This window comes from Urocitellus parryii, chromosome 15 (genome assembly GCF_045843805.1).
Source record: "Urocitellus parryii isolate mUroPar1 chromosome 15, mUroPar1.hap1, whole genome shotgun sequence".
In the NCBI taxonomy this organism is placed as follows: domain Eukaryota; kingdom Metazoa; phylum Chordata; class Mammalia; order Rodentia; family Sciuridae; genus Urocitellus; species Urocitellus parryii.
Window position 1 is genome coordinate 31,741,716 of NC_135545.1, and position 18,692 is coordinate 31,760,407.

The 18,692-nt window shown below is 51.1% G+C and overlaps 1 protein-coding gene across 1 annotated transcript; it reads left to right on the plus strand.

The window, feature by feature from the left end:
- The first annotated feature begins 11,338 nt into the window (after positions 1-11,338).
- On the plus strand, positions 11,339-17,613 carry Irx6 (iroquois homeobox 6). The gene is made up of 6 exons (XM_026392290.2): positions 11,339-11,383; positions 12,392-12,640; positions 13,264-13,373; positions 13,526-13,833; positions 14,601-15,191; positions 17,492-17,613. The coding sequence occupies exons 1-6, from the start codon at positions 11,339-11,341 to the stop codon at positions 17,611-17,613; spliced, it is 1,425 nt and encodes a 474-aa protein (XP_026248075.2).
- Positions 17,614-18,692: the final 1,079 nt, after the last annotated feature.

Consider the following 18,692-nt stretch of genomic DNA (forward strand, 5'->3'; position numbering starts at 1 on the left):
TGACCTTGCACATAACTAAAGGGAAAGGTGAGATAGAGTGGGAGACCAGAAGTGTCAACTGTAAAGGAGAGCAAAGAGGAAAAGAAGTTCCGCCTCAGCAGATTCCTTCTTTTCCTTTGGCCAGCTTCTGTGTGTGCATAAATCCTTTTGAACATGGTCTTCCATCAAGAACATCTATCAAGGCGCTGGGGATATAGCCTATCGGCAGAGTGCTTGCCTTGCATGCACAAGGCCCTGGGTTCAATCCCCAGAATCACACACACACACACACACACACACACACACACACACAAATGTCCTTTGAACTTTAGGAGAAAAAAAGCTCCATATTGGGAGAACGTTAGAAAGCTGTACAAGTAGATTCTTCAGTAAAAAAGGAACAATAGTATGATCCTCCTTACCACACACAATAATGAAGCTTTGTGAGTCATTACAACGGACTGGGGACAGTGCTGTGTCCTTCACACGATAACTTAGTAAATTGTCAGAAGAAACCTGGGCGGTAGACTTCTTATTCCTATTTTTCTGATGGAGAAATTGAAAAATAGAGGGCAAGCAACTTGTTGAAGATAACATAGCAAGTCAGTGGTCAGGCACCTCTATGTACATCATGCTATTGTGTAATGAGTACCCACACCCAGGATCCCACCGTGGTGTGTGTGCGTGTGTGTGTGTGTGTGTGTGTGTGTGAGAGAGAGAGAGAGAGAGAGAGCGCGCACTTGTATATATAGCTTATATTTATATGGCTTGTAGCTTATACTTATAAGGCTTGTATTAACATAGGAAATTTCTGGAAAGCAGCCAAGAAACTGTTAGGCCTCCATGCCTCGGGGAGCGGGGATGAAATAATCAGATGACTTATTTGTCTCTTTGCACCCCCACCACCCTGTCTCAGGCACTCACTCGGCTGTAAGTAATAGAAAACCAAATTAACAGAGACTTAAACTAAACCAGCACCCTAGTCCTACACAGCTAGGAGGCCAGGAGCAGCGGCTCCTTGGCCCGCGGACACCAGGGCTGCCTCTGGGCCGTGATCCTGGTCCTGCGCCCAGCGACTCCCTTTCTCTGCCTAGTTCTTTTCTCCGTGGAATGTGTCTAACCCACCCTTCAGGGTTCACCTGGGTACCTGCCTCTTCTCCCTCTTTTTCTGTGCAAAACTGTTCATTGAGGACGGGGACTTGGTTTTCTTTATGGCCATTTCCCAGCACCCTGAGACCCTGCCCAGGACAACCTTTGGAAAGCATAGGTGGACCAATGGATGAGCACGGTCGATTCGGGCACGTCCAAGTTCTGAAGAAGGGAGGGAGCGATGGCACCACCGCCGCTGTCCTCTCGTACCGTGAAGACAAATCCTCTCCCCGAATCCCCCTGGTAGATTTCCCCTGAGTCTCATTGGCCAGAATAGGGTCAGACGGCATGCTCCCTGCCTAGCCCCGAGAGCTGGAGAGCCAGGAGGGTCCTCCACAGCCGAGTGGCCACTCCAGGCAGCGTTAGCTATTCTCAGCAAGGACTCAGGGCATCTCCTGCAGGTAGTCTGGATTTCTACCAAGTGCATGCTCACATTACTTTATATGTTTTTTTCTCAATAGAGATGTCTGAACCCACTCCAGTCTTGCTCAGAATCTCAGAGGGTAGGGCTGAGTATCTGTGTGTGTGTGTGTGTGTGTCTGTGTGTCTGTGTGTGTGTGTGTGTTTTAAGGAAAAAAATATCTAATCCACCATTAATGGTTTAAAAAAAAAAAAGACTTTTCCGGAAAGTCTATACTTACAGGTAACAGAAGGCCAGGCGTGGTGGTGTACCTTGGTAATCCCAACCACTCAGCAGGCTGAGGCAGGAGGATTGCAAGTTAGAGGCCAGCCTCTGCAATTCAGTGAGCCCCTAAGCGACTTAGTGAGACCCTATCTCAAAATAACAAAAAGGGCTGGGGGTGTGGCTCAGTGGTAGAGCGCCCCTCGGTTCAATCCACAGTATCATCCCCCCTCCTGCAAAAAAAAAAAAAAAAAAAACAAAAACCCAAACAGTAGCTGAAGGTTTCGAGAGTACTGGGATAACAACTGCAATCTGTCATCCGTACACCTAAAAACCTAAAAGGTCTTTGTAGGTCATTGATCTCAATGCCTCCATTTGGCAGATGGGCAAACTGAGGGTCCCTGATGGAAGGAGCATTGTGCAAAGCTTCCCAGGCAGTCATTGGCAAAGCCAAGGTAGATTCCATCTCCCAAACCAGTTCTCCGCTGCCTTCGACCCCTGGCCCCCTTAATCCCCACCATCCCATGTGTAGAGCTAAGGGCAGGACCCTCCTGTCGCTCACATTTAACTGTTACAGAAAAGCAGCCGAGTATCCGTTTTCCCTGTCTCCTTTAACTGCATCATCTAGAGTCATAAATTAGTCCCAACACCAAAAGATGCCCTGATCCCCACACACTTCTCCGTATCACGGTGGTGTTTATGATGTGAGAGGAGTTTTCGAGGTTCACATCTACGCTCAGGCTCCCCTCTCTGTGTGTGTAAATCTACGTGTCATAATTATCATCGCAGGTTTCCCCTCTGCTCGGCCCCTGCCCTCAGACCTAAGAGCGACACAGGAAATGGTTTATGTCCTCTGGACGACACTGACAGTCTAATCCCGCTCTTGTATTTCAAGCTGTCTTTATCAGCTCCATTTTCTCCCATGAGATAGACATTTCCCCCAGAGCCTCCACCTCTGCAGATGCACCACAGGGGGGTGCCTGGGGCAAACCCACACCCTCTCTGAGAGACCCTGGTTGGAGGTGGCAGGGCTCAATGATGCAGGCAAGGAGACCCTGTGTGTGAGTGCACTGTTGATGGAATCCCTGGTCCTTAGCGCCATGCCCACATGCTGTGTGAGCACACAACTCTCTCTCTCTCTCTCTCTCTCTCTCTCTCTCTCTCTCTCTCTCTCTCCAGGTGAAGCCAACCCAAACCACAAGAAAGCAGGGACACATGATCTTCACACAGAACAAATCCAAAAAGCAAGGTGCCCCCTTCCCAGACATGGGAAGAGCGTTGGGCTATCACCTAAATCCTGTTCATAACGACAAGGTCAATCTTTCTTAAGCCCCTTACTTTTTTTTTTTTTTTTCAAAAGGTACTAAAGCCTACGAGGACCAGGCAGGAATTCAGACACCCAAAGCCTCCTGGGTTGTCTCCAGTGCCAATCAGTCACACATGACCCTGGCCAGTGGCTTGACCCTTCTGCACGTCTGTTGCTCGTCTGTGAAAAGAGGTGGAGAATCTTGCCCTATTTGATCCCCAGAGTGACAGGGATGGTCCAAGAGAGCAGGTTATGAAAGCGTTGGCTATATGGCTAATCATGTGAGTGGATTTGAAGTTACTGAGAGTACAGCCTGGCTCTATGTCCTTTTCCACACCCACCAACCCGTATGTATGAGAGATGCGTTTGTCATTTGGACATGACATGACGGCACTGGTCATAGTTGAAGGCAGATGTGCAAAACACCAGCTGAGCATCCAAAGGTGCAGGGGTCAAGGAGACCAACACGTCACTATGTGGCTTCCCCATATTGTATAAATATTTGGTATTGTGTAGACATAAAATTAGAGGAAGCCAACCCCGTAATATACAAGGAACACAGCACCATGCATCAACTACCTATTAGGTGAGGTCCTTATTTCTCAAAACTAATCATCTCAGCGATTAAATATTTAATCTGAAATCTGTGATTTTCCCAAGACTTTGAAGCTTACTGTTTGAGCTCAGACCCTAGATTGTCCATACACGAGGTCTGTTACACCAGGCGAGTGGATCTCTCTTAAGCTCCAACTTCCATAAAAAGAAACAAATGATATCTACTTTTCAAGTAGATAATGGAGCTAAATTTTAAGGTCTTTGGGGGCAGAGATTTTTATTGGGACAAATAAAAACCTCCAGCCTTCTGCTCAGTGTCCTTTGATAATAAATGCTCACTAAATGCTTTGGGAAGGAATGAATGAAAGGTCTTATAAAATTGCATCATCTCATACCTAGAAACTTGTTGAGTATTCGGTAAACATCAGGCCTCATTTTCAAATTACTAGGGAGCTACACAAGTGATTCCAGAGTGATTTGAAAGTACTTAATTTGTTAGAATGTACTCTAAATTTTAGAGAGCAATCATCCAATTTTGTCCAGAGATGTAACCTTGCCTCCTAGAACCAAGCTTGGCATTCAGTAGACACTTCCCGAATCTGTTGAATGAAGGACAAGCGTCTTTCTTCTCAGCCAGACTTTGTGCTCCAAGCAGAGAAAGGCCAGCACCCTGGGATTTTTTTCAGAACTGTCTTGGACAAGAGGTACAAAAAGCCATTCAAGCGTTTACCCCAGCCCAGGGCCGTCTGGGGTGTAAGATTGCACAGAATCCGCACCGAGCATGATGGCCCCATCCCAGAGCTTTGACTCTGAAGCCACGAAACTTCTATCACCCCTAAAACTCTGTTTGCAGTCAGAATGGCAGCAGCAAATGGCAGCAGAAAATATTCGAGGTGAAATCCCGTGACCTCTGTCACGATGAAAAATGTCATGGAAAGGGATTTTTCTTATAAAACAGCGGCATGCAAAAGTCATCAGTGCCGGCAAGCTCTGAGATAGATGAAGAAAACAAGAGAAGCTGATCCGCTAGCTCGGGTTTTATGAATAGACTCTCTCGCCACCCACTCATTTGCGAGATCCTCTTGAGATCTTTTCTTTACTGCAGGTTATGAATCATCTTCATGAGATCTTTAAATGGATGATCAATACTATATTTTCCCATAAAATGTTTGGTTTGAAATCCGATTTTAAGTGCATTAGAGTTTTTGTGCACCGAATGGGTGAATGCCATAATAAATCGTCATCAAATATGAAAGAAATATAGCATAGATTAATTGCCGTATTTATTTATGAGTCTATAAAATATCTTGTGAGAGTCCTGGCACATTTTTGGGATACCAATTTGAACCTTCAGGAAAGTTAAAAGCATTAAAAGAGACCGGGAGGAGATTTATTATCAGAATGTTTTTAATTGCAGACCCAAGCGGACTTGTAGGTATTAGAATAGCTATGCCCTTAATGGCCATGTCTCGTGTCTCTGTCTCTGTCTCTGTCTCTCTCTCTCTCTCTCTCTGCCTCTCTCTCTTTCTCTCTCTCAAAATGGTATACTCTCCATACTTTTATTGATTTTTGAATATTTGTCATAAATTCACCTTGGCCAGCATGTGACATCACAAATGGTTCCAGCTTCCCCAAAGTAGTGGGCCCCAGGTGGCACAGAAGAGAAGACTCCCAGCCAATTCTAATGCTCAGCTTTCAGAGCAAAAGCGAATACTGGGTGCATGCCACTAATCGGATGGCAATGTGTACAGCATGAAGCTGCTCATGGTTTAATTGCAGTCTTCGTGTCTATGCAGTGAAACGGTTTAGGCTGAAGAATGATAAAGCAGCCAGGCACGGTGGCACATGCCTGTAATCCCAGCAGCTCAGGAGGCTGAGGCAGGAGGATTTCAAGTTCAAAGCCAGACTCAGCAACAGCGAGGCACTGGGCAACCCAGTGAGATCCTGTCTCTAAATAAAATACAAAATAGGGCTGGGGATGGGGCTCAGTGGTCAAGTGCCCCTGAGTTCAATTCTTAGTACCAAAAAGTAAAAATAAAAAATAAAAGACGTGAATCTTTTAAACTGCTTGTTAGCTTCAGGGAGAGGTTTATATGCAAAACACCCCATCCCAACTTAGCTGGAGCTAACAGTGCTGTGTTTCTCTTTCTCATTTGTCTGGGCCATGATTCTGCTCCCTGAGTGTGCATTCAAGATCCCAGGCCCTGTCACCAAAGGGAAGAAGAATGTGGCATCTTCTCTCCATGAGTCCCTGCATGCTACCCTGTTAAGGTCTTTATTACTTATAAATATTTCTTTCTCAACAACTTTGGCTTCCAAACCGGTTCCCTGGTTTTCAAATCTATACATCTGTTGTTTACTTTAAAGCCTCAAATTCCTTGAAAACACATCGGATGCCTTGAGCTTATCATTAATAAGATGCCATCGTTCCCAAGATAAAAATAATCCAGAATTGCTACACAGAAAAACTGCTCTGAAATTGAGAAGTTCAGGCAGCAACACCCCGCCATACACACTGATGCAAAGAAAGAAAGAAAGATAAGAAAAGCAAAAGGTTTTTAAAAAGAGTTCTTCCTGAAAATAATCAGTAACCAAAACCTATTACGTTTTGTTTTGTTTTTAAGTCTGTGTAGCTATACAGCCAATATCTCAGCTGGATCTTTTTTTTTTCCAAAGAGGTTTTTTGTTGTTTTTATTTATTTATTTATTTATTTATTTTGGGGGGAGGGGTTGCTGTTTTTATTTTTGATAGACTTACCAGTCACAGCTGGAGCTGCTTGCTGTGTGCCATTTGAACGAATGATCGACATCCAATTTCTAAAACCCCCCAAATTATTACATAAGCTCTTTCATAATACAGATTGATAGGAAAGCATGCAGAAGGGACTCTGCAGTCATTTCCTCACAACCGCGTCTCTTCAGATATTTTCTCTGCTAAACGACCCAGTGTCCTCACGAGGCACTAAACGTGAATTCACACCATTCCCTCGGAGCTCGACACTCCTCCTAGCTGTGGCTGGCTGGGTATGTGCTTGAAATATGGTCTTGACACCCCCCCCGCCCCCAGCAGCCAGGAGATCTGGAATCTGGTCCTTTCTCTGTCACCTGCTGCTTGGCTCCATGATGGTCCTGGTCTTGCTTCTCACCTCCCCAATTCTTATCCTGAACCTTTAATCAGAGTTTAGGAAAGCTACCCAGACTTGATACAATGCAATGGAATTTCGCCATTATGAACAAGCTATTCATTTTTCGCTCTGAGCTCAGGTGCAACGCTGAGAAGCCTGGTTCTCTGCATACAGCCTCATTGTAGACTTTATCTCAAAGAAGTTAATTCTTTCTTGCTATTTGCCACCTTGCTGACAAGCAACATCAACACCCTCATCTGGGAATTATTGCCTTTTTATTTTCCCCTCCTGATGCCAGAGTAGCTGTTGACAATCTGTACTCAGGCAAAGCAGGGGCTGCTGCCTCTCACAATCAGATGCTGCACACACCACTTCCGTCAAAACAATTAGTGTTCATTTCGGCTTTACTTGGGGAGACCTGCGGTGACTGATCAGTATAAATTATGGATGCATCTGTCCAGATGCACTTGTTCATTCATGCATAGATTTGAGGAAAATTCATTCTTCCCAGTTCAAAAACATTCGGTTAAAAAAAATTTCCATACTTAAAAAATATAACTTAGCACATTTTCAACTATGTTATTATGCCCATCTACTCACTCATTTCAGCTGTGATGAGACATTTCCAGTTTGCTATTTTCCCTTCTGTAAAATCTGTTGTCATTGGAAATCATTTGGAAATCGTGAACATTTTTAAACATCCTCCCCCCACCAAAAATGCAATATGATGTATTTTTCCTTTTTTTTTTTTTTTTTTTTTTGGAAGTACCTGCCTTCAAACTCATTGTCAAACACACATCCTTAACTCTGCTGCTCAGGAACTTCAGTGCATTTACCACAAAGCAATATGAACTTCAAATAAACAATGTGGATCAGTACTCTCTGTGGTCCAGGTAGGCCTTTGTTTGCTTTGTTTCCTATTAGTTTTAATGAGCAGCTAGAGAACCTATCAGACATGTTGCACAAAACAACAAAAGAATCTAAATCATTTGTTCAAAATACATTCAGTGGGATGACTCCCCTAAATAGAACTGGGTGTGTGTGTGTGTGTGTGTGTGTGTGTGTGCTGTATTTGATGGGTTTATTTACTTGCTTCAATAAAATTCTGTGTGCACACCTATACAATTGGGGATTTTCCCCCGGAAACTAAATTAATCAGCACCCGAACAAAGCAATGAAAATCCACCATGAGAGAGAAGCCCGGAGCGTGGGGCTACAGAGGTAAGAGCCTGGGAAGAGACAGGGAGACGGAAGAAAAACCAATTCCACAGCACTGTTCCTGAATCAGACTCCTTTACACCTGAGGGTTCTGCCACACACCGGTTGATGTTGGCTTAACCTACTGGCTTGGCTTTTGTTATGCAGGTCCCCAAATAACAGAAATTCTAGGCACATCTCATAATAACCATTTTTTTTAGGAAATCCCACTAAATACTCAAGATGGTAACAATCAAATGTCATCAATACAAGGGAGCTTTACTGTGCGTGCAGCCTCTGCCTGGGAAGGACATATTAAATCCGGGTCTCCCCAAAGGCAGAAACATGGGGGCGGGGGGCGGACAGGGCAGGGCTTTCTCCTTGGGAGACATTATGATAGAAGACACCAAAACCATAAAGCAACTTTGAAGACAATAGATGAGGTAACTTCACATAAAACGTGCTCTTTTTTTTCCCATTTCCACAGAAGAAAAAAAAAAATGCTGACACCTCCTCATAGTTGTACTCCCAATTTATTTTGCCACAGTTTTTTGTCTTCTTTTCTTCCAAAAAAAAAAAAAAATCTTCTTGCCTTTCTCTAATCCTAAAGCAAAGACAAGGGGTAAGCCTTGCACACAAGGGGAGTCTTGCACACAGCATTGATACCACAGAGGTCTTATAAATCAGCTGAAAATCAATAAATCCTATATGGTAGTCTCTGCTTTGCAACCATATTGCCAAGGGACAGGGCTAATGCTTTTTCTCTCCCACCATCCCCATTTTCCTGTCATAAAAAAAAAAAAAAAATCTGCTTAGGAACGAATGGGCAATAAAAGTTGCTGAGTAAGTATTTCGACTATCTAATTTTATTACTTTCCAATTGACATACCTTCCCTCTGGAAATGTTTGCAATTAATTAATTAGTAGTAATCTTCCCCCAGAGACTAATTTAATGAATACTCTTTAATACTTACTTTAAAAAAAAGAAAAAGAAAAAGAAAAAGCTTAGATGTATCCAAACTGCAATGGGTGGGTGGTGGGTGACTCCAAAGTGCATTTTGAAAAATCAAGGGATCTATTTATTACTGTGATTTTTATCGCTAAGTCAGTCTACCCATGACTATAATTCTTTTTCTAACTAGGAGTTTCCCGGGGTTGAAAGCAAGGTTTCTCCAAGGTAACAGCATTCCGCAGTCGCGGCTGGGTTTGTGAGTATTTAGAATGGCGCTTGTTCTCGTGTTAATAATCTCTTAGAGTCGTCTGCGGTTTGTGGGTTCTTTAAGCTCCTTGAGAGTTCTGCAGAATCCGGGGAAGAAAAGAGTGGAGCTGTGGAGCCAGAGCTGTCATTCTAAGGAGGTCACTGGCCCTGGGGCCTACCAGTCCCCTCTGCAAGATGCCAGAGGCAAGTTAGCGGTGACAGATTTCCCGGCCAGGGACCCAGACCTGCCTGCTACTGGGCTTCCTCCACCTGGCAGGAACCCAGCTCAGCTCCTATCCTCTGGGCCACACGGTCTTGGGTTTCCATTAGAAAATAAAACTGAGCCCTTGAACCAACCCCTCACGACACCCCGGGGGAGTTGCAGAGAGGAGAGCGTCGTATAAAGTGGAAAGGGCGCGGTGACCCGCTGGAGAGAAAGGGAAAGCTTTCTGAGGTTTCTGGGCTTGCAAACTCCACCTGATCCGGCCACGACTCAGGCCTTCCCTCGCCAGATTGGCGGTCCCTTGTCGCCCCTAGATGCCGTGGGTTAGAGCCCTCTGAAAGGCGTCTGGGGTCTGAGACATCAGAAGTGCAAACCGATGATTGAAATTGGCCGCCCCCTGTGCCGGGGCCAGCCCTGGCGGATGAAGCCCCCTTCCCGGCACCAGCGCACACCCACCTCCACCAGGCCCCTCAGTGTCCTGTGACGAGGACCCCTGGGAGGGGAGCCCGGGTTACACCGCTGGCCCAGCCCAGCGTCCGGGCGGAGCGCAGGGAATAGGCCTCCCGCCCGGAGCTCTCCACTGCGGCTCGCCAGCGCCACCCCCAGCGGAGCTCAGCGGCTGCAGCCCGGCCCCGACGCCTTCCTCCTGCTTCCCGGATCCCCCGCGGACCCAGCGGGCGGAGTGTGCCAGGCAACCAAGCCTCTCCGTCCGAGGAGGATTTGCCTAGCGCCACGGGCCCCAGACTGCAGTTGCCAAGGGTCAGACTCGGCGCTTTTCCAGGCGGAAACCGACAGGGACCAGAACTTTGTCCTGGAGGGGGCACTATTCGGCGTATTGGAGGGTCAAGCGGCGGCAAAGAAGTCCCAGGGTCAGGGCTCTGGCAAAGCGGAATTAGCCAGAGTCCTGGGGAGACTGAGGAGGGAGCCGGATCCCCAGGACAAGGATGGGCGGTCCCGTGGGGTCCACCAACGCTGCCCGGATCCGCTTCCATGAGCGCCGGGCTGGTGGTGCAACAAACTTTCCTGCAGCGGAGAGGCGGAGGAGCCGGGCTGGGGGCTTCTCCCCCGAGCCTGGGCTCTCCTCCACCTGCCGGTGCTCAGCCTCCGCCCAGCCTTCACCCACCCCAGCTCCCTCCCCCGCCCCGCGCGCCTCTGTTCACTCAGACTCCTCATCCCTCTCCTCTCCCCTCCTCCTCCTCCCTCTTGCCTCTCTCCCCCACTTTTCTCTAGTCTCTTCTTTTGTATTCTCTCCTCCCTCGCCGCCCCGGTTGCCTCTCGCCTCCTCCGGGCCGCAGGGGAGGAGGTGTGCGCGCTGCGCCCGGGGCCTGCGCGGCGCAGAGGGAGGCGTTTCTCCTACTTCTCCCGGGTAATTTGGAGAAATTCTGTGTGTGTGTGCGCGCGCGTGAGCTTGCGGCAAAAAGGGGTAGGATCTAGCGCCGAGCAGAGAGGGTCAGGGTCTTTGACGTTCCTCGCAGATTGTACAAATCTCCCGGAGCAAGAGTGAGCGTGGGTGAGAGTGCGTGCGCGCGCGCGCACTGGCTGGCTGCGCTTAGTACGCCTGGTGGCCCGGGGCCCCGGGGCCCGGGGTCCGTTCTGGCAGCCTGGGATTACCGTGACGTCACATTGAGCCTCTGGCCACCCAGGACTGGGACACCTCGGGAGCTTCACAGCCCGGCGCCGCGCGGAGCCTCACCTCGCCACCGAGCGCCCTTGGGAACCTGCGCCTTCTTCCCTCCCCTGCCCATCCATGGGCCCTTCTGTCTCCTGGACCCTACGGGCTGGAGGGGCGCCTTCCGGAGCGCAGGGCTCGGCAGCTGGGCTGCCCACGGCTCTGCCTCCAGTCGCTCCAAGCGGGCGAAGGAACCGGCGCTGGGCACTCGCAGCGGTGTAAGGAAACCAGACGCCACAAGGCTAGGGGCACCGAACCGCGGGGCTGAGAAGGGAACTCCTAAGGGAAGAGGGAGACAGGACAGGGACAGCCACTATGTCCTTCCCGCACTTCGGACACCCATACGGCGGCGCTTCCCAGGTAAGAAGTGCCTTCATGGGGAATGGCGGGCAGCCTGGGTGGAGGGGGTGACCGCCTGGTGCGCGCCTACCCCTGAGCTCTCTCCTCTCCGTGTCCTGGGGGAAGACCGAGGGATCAAGGCCCGGGTAGTGTATCACAGCTTCCTCTGACACCCCAGTCCCTGACTGAGAACGTTCCATTCCCAAGTGCATGCTGGAAACCGTGTGACCGTGGAAACGTGGGCACCCTGACCACGCGCTCAGCGAGGTGGGTGGGATCTCAGAGATCTTCCAGTCAGGCCTCCTTTCTTTACAGATGTGTGAGGTGGCCAGAGGACCCTCAGGGGGGGAGAAAGAGGACTTCCAGTACAGAGCACTGCCCATCTCTCCATATTGTTGCTCATTTGTTGACCTCTATTCTTATCCTGCTCTTTCCTGGGGCTGATCCAAGTTTTCTGCCTCTGGATCCCTCAATTTTCCAAACCAAATGTGGTGGGGGAGGAGAGGGCATGTTGCGCAGCGACAAAAGTCTCATGGGAAAATCCCACCACTGTTACTCAGTTTCTCCCCAGAGTGCCTGGAATACTTTCCTGAGATTTGGTACCAGCTTGACCTTTGACCTGCTGTGTGATCTTGGACAAGTCTATGACTCTCTTTGGTCCTCCATTCCCTATCTATAAAACAGGAGTGGGGGTGATAGGTTGAGATGGTCTTTAAGGCTAACTTCTAGCTCTATCTTTGCAGAGATGGAGGTGAGAACAGAGGTTTGGTCTCTAAATGCGGTTTCTGACCTTCACATTTCCCCAGTCCCCTGGGACTCTGGAACCATAGTAATGGCATAGGAACATCTATAAGAGGAGTTTGAATGAGTTGCCCCTGGGAAAATTCCTGTCCCAGCAGCTAGCAGAATGGGGGCATTTAGTTAAAGTGGAAGGAAGGAGTGACCTGGCAGTTCCCTGCTTCTCTCTGGCTCCAGGGAGTTGGGGGGGGGGGTCTCTGACCTCCAGTGACCTCTTTGTCATTCTTGTAGTTTCTGGTGTCTGCAAGTTCCAGCGCCACTTGCTTTGAAGCTGCTCCACGTTCAGTCTCAGAGGTGGCCTCCAGTTCCACCCCAGCACCCGCTCTTTGCTGCACACCTTATGACAGCCGGCTGCTGGGCAGCACCCGCCCTGAGCTGGGTGCTGCCTTGGGCATCTACGGGGCCCCCTATGCTGCTGCCCAGAGCTACCCTGGCTACCTGCCCTATGGACCGGAGCCACCCCCACTGTATGGGGCACTGGTGAGTCAAGTGGGAACTGGGACTACCTTGCTAGGACATGCAGGCACTGGAGGCATGCGCAGCAGAGACAGGTGAAATCTAGAGTGTCCTCTCCAGGGAAAATCTAGGAGGGACACAGAGCCCTAAGGAAGGGAAATGGTTCAGATCATGTATAAGGGGAAAATATACTTTCAGAGCACTTCAGAATTTACAGATGGTTTACGTACTCTTCAGAAAGCATTGGTAGTTCTATTATATCTGTGACGTAGGTAAGCCATCCATATTCTCCACTTACAGATGAGGAAGTTGAGATTGAAGTCACAAAGGTGCAGAGGGTCAGGAATAGCTCTGGAAGAAGACTAAAGTTGGGAAGCAGCCCCACTGGTGTGTAAGGGCAGTAAGAACAGCTAGTATTTAACCCAGGAGCCTGCCTAGCCTTTTACCAAATGGTCTTCTCCTGCAACCTCTGGGTACTGTTATCACCATTTCCGTTTCACCAGGGAGAAACGGAGGCAGAGAGTGGTTAAACACTGTGTCCAAGGTTGCACAGCCATGCACATGGTGGGGCTGAACCAGAGTCCTTGACCTCAGCTGCCAGCTCCTCCCCACACTGAGTCCTCCACTCTCTTTTCCTTTCCCACCAGAATCCACAGTATGAATTTAAGGAGGCTGCGGGGAATTTTACGCCCAGCTTGGCCCAACCAGGAACTTATTATCCCTATGAGCCGACTCTGGGGCAGTACCAGTATGACCGGTGAGGATGGGCAAATGGCTGGCTCCCTCCTGCCAGAAAGGGAGGTGGGGTGGGAGGAAGAAGGGAAAGGGAGGGGCAGAATCACACTTCCAGGTGACCCATGCCCCCTGTCGGAAGCCAGGGCTAGAGACTGAGCTGGGCTCTTCCTGCAGGTTCGGTGGGGTAGAGCTGGGCGGTGCTGGACGCAGAAAGAACGCCACCCGGGAGACCACCAGCACGCTCAAGGCCTGGCTCAACGAGCACCGCAAGAACCCCTACCCCACCAAGGGCGAGAAGATCATGCTGGCCATCATCACCAAGATGACCCTCACCCAGGTGTCCACCTGGTTCGCCAACGCCCGCCGGCGCCTCAAGAAGGAGAACAAGATGACTTGGGCACCCAAGAACAAAGGCGGGGAGGAAAGGAGGGCAGAGACCAGAGCAGAGGAGTCTCTGGGCTGCCTAAACAGTGACCCCAAAGGTACCCATATGCCCATCAGCCACCTGATAGATTTCACAAGCCATCCAGCAGTTTGGGGCAGATTTTCTTTGAAGGCATTCATCCCCTGCACTCACCCCAGGGCCTTTGCCCATGCACATCACTCCTCCTGGAATTCCCTGCAGAAACAGCTGAGTCTCTACTTCAAACTGTCAAGCCCCCCAAAATCGTTAACTCCGCATCCAAGCCCCCGTGTAGCTTCCCAGTTATGCTCTGTCACATCAGCCTGCTTTCTTTCTTTGGCCATCTATCACTCTAAGAACATGCACACACTCAACACCCCTCTGGAAAGCCAACTCTACCAGAAGAGGCCTTACCACTGTGTCCCCTAAATACCCAACACCTAGATGAAGCCTGGCACCTAGTTGGCACTCAGCAAACACTCGCTGAATTAAATAATGTAACGGCAGCCACCTGTGGATGCCAAAGTTGGATGAAAAGAGTCCTTTGCCTTCTTTTTACTATGCAGATCCAGGCTCTCCGTGGCTTTGCCTTGGCTTCTCAGGGAGGGCGAGTCTTCCAAGGGGAGGTGGGTGGGGACAAGCCTGGAGCAAGAATTGTTTCCCTGGGGCGGGCGAGCAGCCCGGGGGCAGGGTGAGGGCTGGCTTAGCAGAGGTGGTGAATTACGGAGAACACCCTGAGTGCGGGGTGCGTGCGTCTTGCTAAAAGCTTCTCCGGGATGGGCACTCCCGCGGATTTCCCCTGGGCCCTGGGCTTTTCTCACTAGCTCTTGATTTGATTTCCTGCAGACGGTACTGCTAGCCAGGAGGCGCAGGGTCTCCCTCTGAGTGACCTGGAAGACCTGGAGGAAGAGGAGGACGAGGAGGAAGCCGAAGAGGAGGAGGCCGTGGTTACTGCGGTGGACAGGCTGGCGGGCTTCCAGAAAGGCGCGCAGTCGCTGTCCGCGACCTGCGCTGCAGCTCGGCAGGGCCGGGTGGAGAGCAGGGAGTGCGGCCTGGCGGCGCCCCGCTTCTCCTTCAGTGAGCCCCGCGGGTCGGGAGAAGCTGACTTCCTTGCGGCGGAGTCCGGGGGGCCCACGATGATCATGCACTACCCATGCGCAGAGAAACCGCGCATCTGGTCTTTGGCGCACACCGCAGCAGCCAGCGCGGTGGAAGGTGCATCCTCAACGCTGCCCAGGCCACAGAGTCCTGAGTGCCATATGATTCCCGGACAGTCTCTAGGCCCCGCCCGGCGACCCACTTTCGAAGAGTCTTCTCTCATAGCCAAAGCCTTCGGAAACTCCACGTTTACCCTTCAGGGGCTGCAGCTGAACTGTGCGCCCTGCCCGAGGAGGAGGGATCCTTCAGTGCAGTGCCAGTACCCCTCCGGAGCAGAAGGTAGTGGGTCCCCAATGGCGCTGGGAGCGCCTGCCCAAAAGACACCCACCCACCACCCTGCCCAGCCAAGCTCAGGTTCAGATTTGGCCGGAGATTGTCCCACGGCTCCCCCTTCAAATGGATGCTTAGAGATGAAAGTTCTAGTCTTTCATTATAAAGCCAGATAATAGTAATGAGAGAAATTGACCTGGGATCCATATAGAAAGCTGGAAAGTTGGACAACCTGTGAATTCATGGTCCAGGGTTCTTCCAAATGCACTAGGTGTGCTTTGCCACACTTGTCTAGCACAAGGGGCTTTCAGCTGGTCTCCTGTTGTGCTGGTACCCAGGGCTGGACAGGCAGCAGAGATTTCTGAGACTTCTGAAAAGGTGGGCCAGACACATTCTATAGGTGTAAGGTCACTGCTTAAGTACAGCTGCAGCCCTCTCAGTGGCCACTAAAATCCCTAAGGATATGGACATGTCCCTGCATTCCGTAACTGAGATTGGTGCTGTCCCTGGAGAGGACTCACCTTCAAAGTCTCATTTCCAAGCAGGGTTAGACTGCCACTTGGTGTTGCCCATTTCCAGTTGGTTTATTCTGTGTGCTAAGGACCTGGTGGAAGAGAATTTCACCCCACAAAGGGACATTCCCCAGCACTAGGCAACTTTTAGCAATGACTGTCAGAGTGTGCTCTTCATAGTAATTTCTCCCAGGATTAGCCACTGGTTTAGAAACTTGGGTTACATTGTTATTTGAATATATACATGGAGAGTCCCAGCAATACCTCTGGCAAGCAAATTGCCTCTAGACTTGTGCTTCTCTGTGGACCAGACACAGCTGACCTCGGATTTCCTAAGAATCATCACCAAGTGGTCTTTGGGTTTTAATCAACCTTTCCTTTCTCAGCAGGTTAGCGCAATGGCTGCGATTTGCAGAAGAATCTTGGACACCCACTTTTTGAACTCACCTCTGCTCTAAGAAACTGCCAGACCTTGACAGGGACCAGGAGCTCTCACTTTGCCTAAGAGACAAACACACAGAAACCTTCCTGTAGCAGCCGACCTTGCACACAGAGCCGGTGGCAGGACAGATCTACACCCACCCAGATCCGATGGAGGAGGAGGTGTCAGGGCACCTTGAGGAAGGCGGGGGAAGCCAGGGGGTCTGCCTTGCTTCTCTGGATGCAGGGCCTGGACGGTGCATTCTCCTGCTCACTCCTGCCCCTCACCCCGATCACTCACTTTGTAGCTTTATGGCTGAGCTGGCCCCTAAGGACCACTTGCGTCTTCTCCCCTTCCCCTCTCCTTGTGTCCTTAAAAATAATCAAGCTGAACCTAAGCTGTGCGGCCTATCTGTGCCAGGGGTGCCTAGAAAGGTCAGGGTGGAGGGCGGGGTGGGTCACAGCCAGGAGCCCTGGGGACAGGGCAGCAAGGGTCGAAATGGACAAGGCAACCCGCAATGGCACCCAGGGCGCCTGGGGTGTAGCAGACCCAAAGTTTTTCCACCAAGCGGCTGAGCCAGGCTGAGGCCCCCCTTGGTGGGCAGGTGTGGGAGGTGACACGGGGAGCGGTAGACATCAGGATATTTAGGAGCAGCATTTGTCCTAGGTTCCTCCTGGGGTTGCAGATTCATGGGGGGAGTTGAATGCAAGAGATGCCCAGGTGCCCGCGCACGCGCACGTGTGGTGCAGGCTGGATAAGGCTGCCCCAGTTCACACCTGGGGTCCAGAGGGGTGGGATTAGCTGGCCAGAAGACGCACTGCTGCGGCAGGGGAGGGACAGGGCAGTGTCCCAGAGGAAAGCTCAGGGAGTGGTGGAGGGGGGGTGGTGCCCCGCTGGAGGCAAAGCAGCCAGCAGGGTGTGCCTCCAGGGGCTGGGCTGGATCCCTCCAGGACCCTTTTCTCCCACTCCAGGCCCCTCCCTGGGCTAGGTGACAGTCTTCCACATCAGCTCCGAGGTCACTGAAGCCAGAAGAATCGCCAGGGCGGAGCCGCGGAGGGGGAGGTTGGGAGCAGGAACCGGGGCAGACTGACCTGAGTCGTCCCCAGACCCTCCCTGGCCCCACCCCTTCTTCCTCTCTGTAGAACAGACCCCCTCGGAGTGGGGAGGGTCCTTAAGGAATCACAGAAACACAAACCTCTTTTTCAGATGAGGCAACTGAGGCCCCGTGGGGAGCAGGTGACCGGCTCAGGGTCATGCGTGTCCCTCCCTGGTGGAAACAGACCTTAGCTTTCTACTCTGGGCGCCTTTTCGGGCTCCTGCTCGCCCACCCTCCGGGAGACCCCCCTCCCTGCTTCTTTTTTGCTCCTGGGCAACAGCTGGTCCCATCCCCAGCCTCCCCGGGGACACTCCAGTCGCCCTCGATGACCCGCGGCTTAGGGTCCGGAAAATTAAACTGCGAAAAGATAAACATTATTTCCAGTCGGCTTTGCGGGATTAACGCTTGTAATAAAGAGCTTTAACCCGAGGTTTCTTTCAAGGCGCTCTCGACCCCACCCCCTCCTGGGGGGCCAGGTAGACCCCTCCGGATACGCCAGCCAGCGGTTGGTGGAGGGGAGAGAGTCCCTTCGCATCACACGGAGTCAGAGCTGGATGGGACAGGTTGGGGAGGGGAGTGGCCTACACCGAAGGTCATGTGGCTTAGCAGGGGCTAGAATGCAGAGGTCGGTTGGTGGGGGACCTTGCCTCGCTCTTCTGCAGCCCTTCAGCCTTAGGCACCCACTGTGAACCTGGACAGGAGGTCCCTCTGGGCTGCCCTACCTTGGTCCCCAGGCCCCCAGGGAGCTGCTTCTCCAGCTCCAGGAACCATCTCTTGACTCAGAGACCGCTCCTCTCTGTCCCAGTCCAGAGCAGCCTAGAATTGTTCCCAAGACCTGGGCCTCACTGGATGGAGACAGTGGGGTATGAGGAAGGCTGAAGAGGGTGGTCTGGAGTCCCCAAGACCTGCTTTACCTTCTCCGTTGCATTTCTACCTGGTTCTGCAGCTTGGACAAGCCCCCTCCCCTCTTCCTTCCCCGGCTTGGCAATTCTGAGATAATCTAGGTCTCCATCCCGTGCTCTGAGTCTCCTCCAGAACGAGGGTGAGCTCCAGGGGTCCAGGCAAAGAGCCTGAGAATGGCCTGTCTGAGCCTGTGATTATCCCAGCCTCAGACCCCCAGCCACAATCTGTTGCCACTATCTCTGTCCCCACTGAGAGCTTCCTGCAAATCTCCCAATATAATCTCCCGGAATCATATTTTTGAATACAGTTTTGATTAAACATCAGGGCAAGGGGAGGGAGGGTGCTTCCTCTGCTCTCCTGGCGGCGGGGGGGGGGGGAGCCTGCCGGGACCTACAGACAACAGGGACCAACTGTGACCTCCGCAAAGTGTCAGTTCGTGCAGAATGTAGAGCTTGAGGTTTAGATTTGCAAACTCCCTCCATGGCTAATGCACCTTTTCCAGGCCTGGGCAATGCCAGGGGGCTTCTCCCCCACAGGGGAGAGAGGATGCTCCTCAGGGAAGTCACCCAGGCTCTTCT

What these genes read in the sequence shown, in the direction of transcription:
- Irx6 (XM_026392290.2), top strand. Translation starts at nt 11,339, where the DNA reads ATGTCCTTCCCGCACTTCGGACACCCATACGGCGGCGCTTCCCAG. An exon ending in GGGCAGTACCAGTATGACCG is followed by an intron (nt 13,374 to 13,525) that starts GTGAGGATGGGC and finishes CTCTTCCTGCAG; the next exon opens with GTTCGGTGGGGTAGAGCTGG. An exon ending in CCTAAACAGTGACCCCAAAG is followed by an intron (nt 13,834 to 14,600) that starts GTACCCATATGC and finishes GATTTCCTGCAG; the next exon opens with ACGGTACTGCTAGCCAGGAG.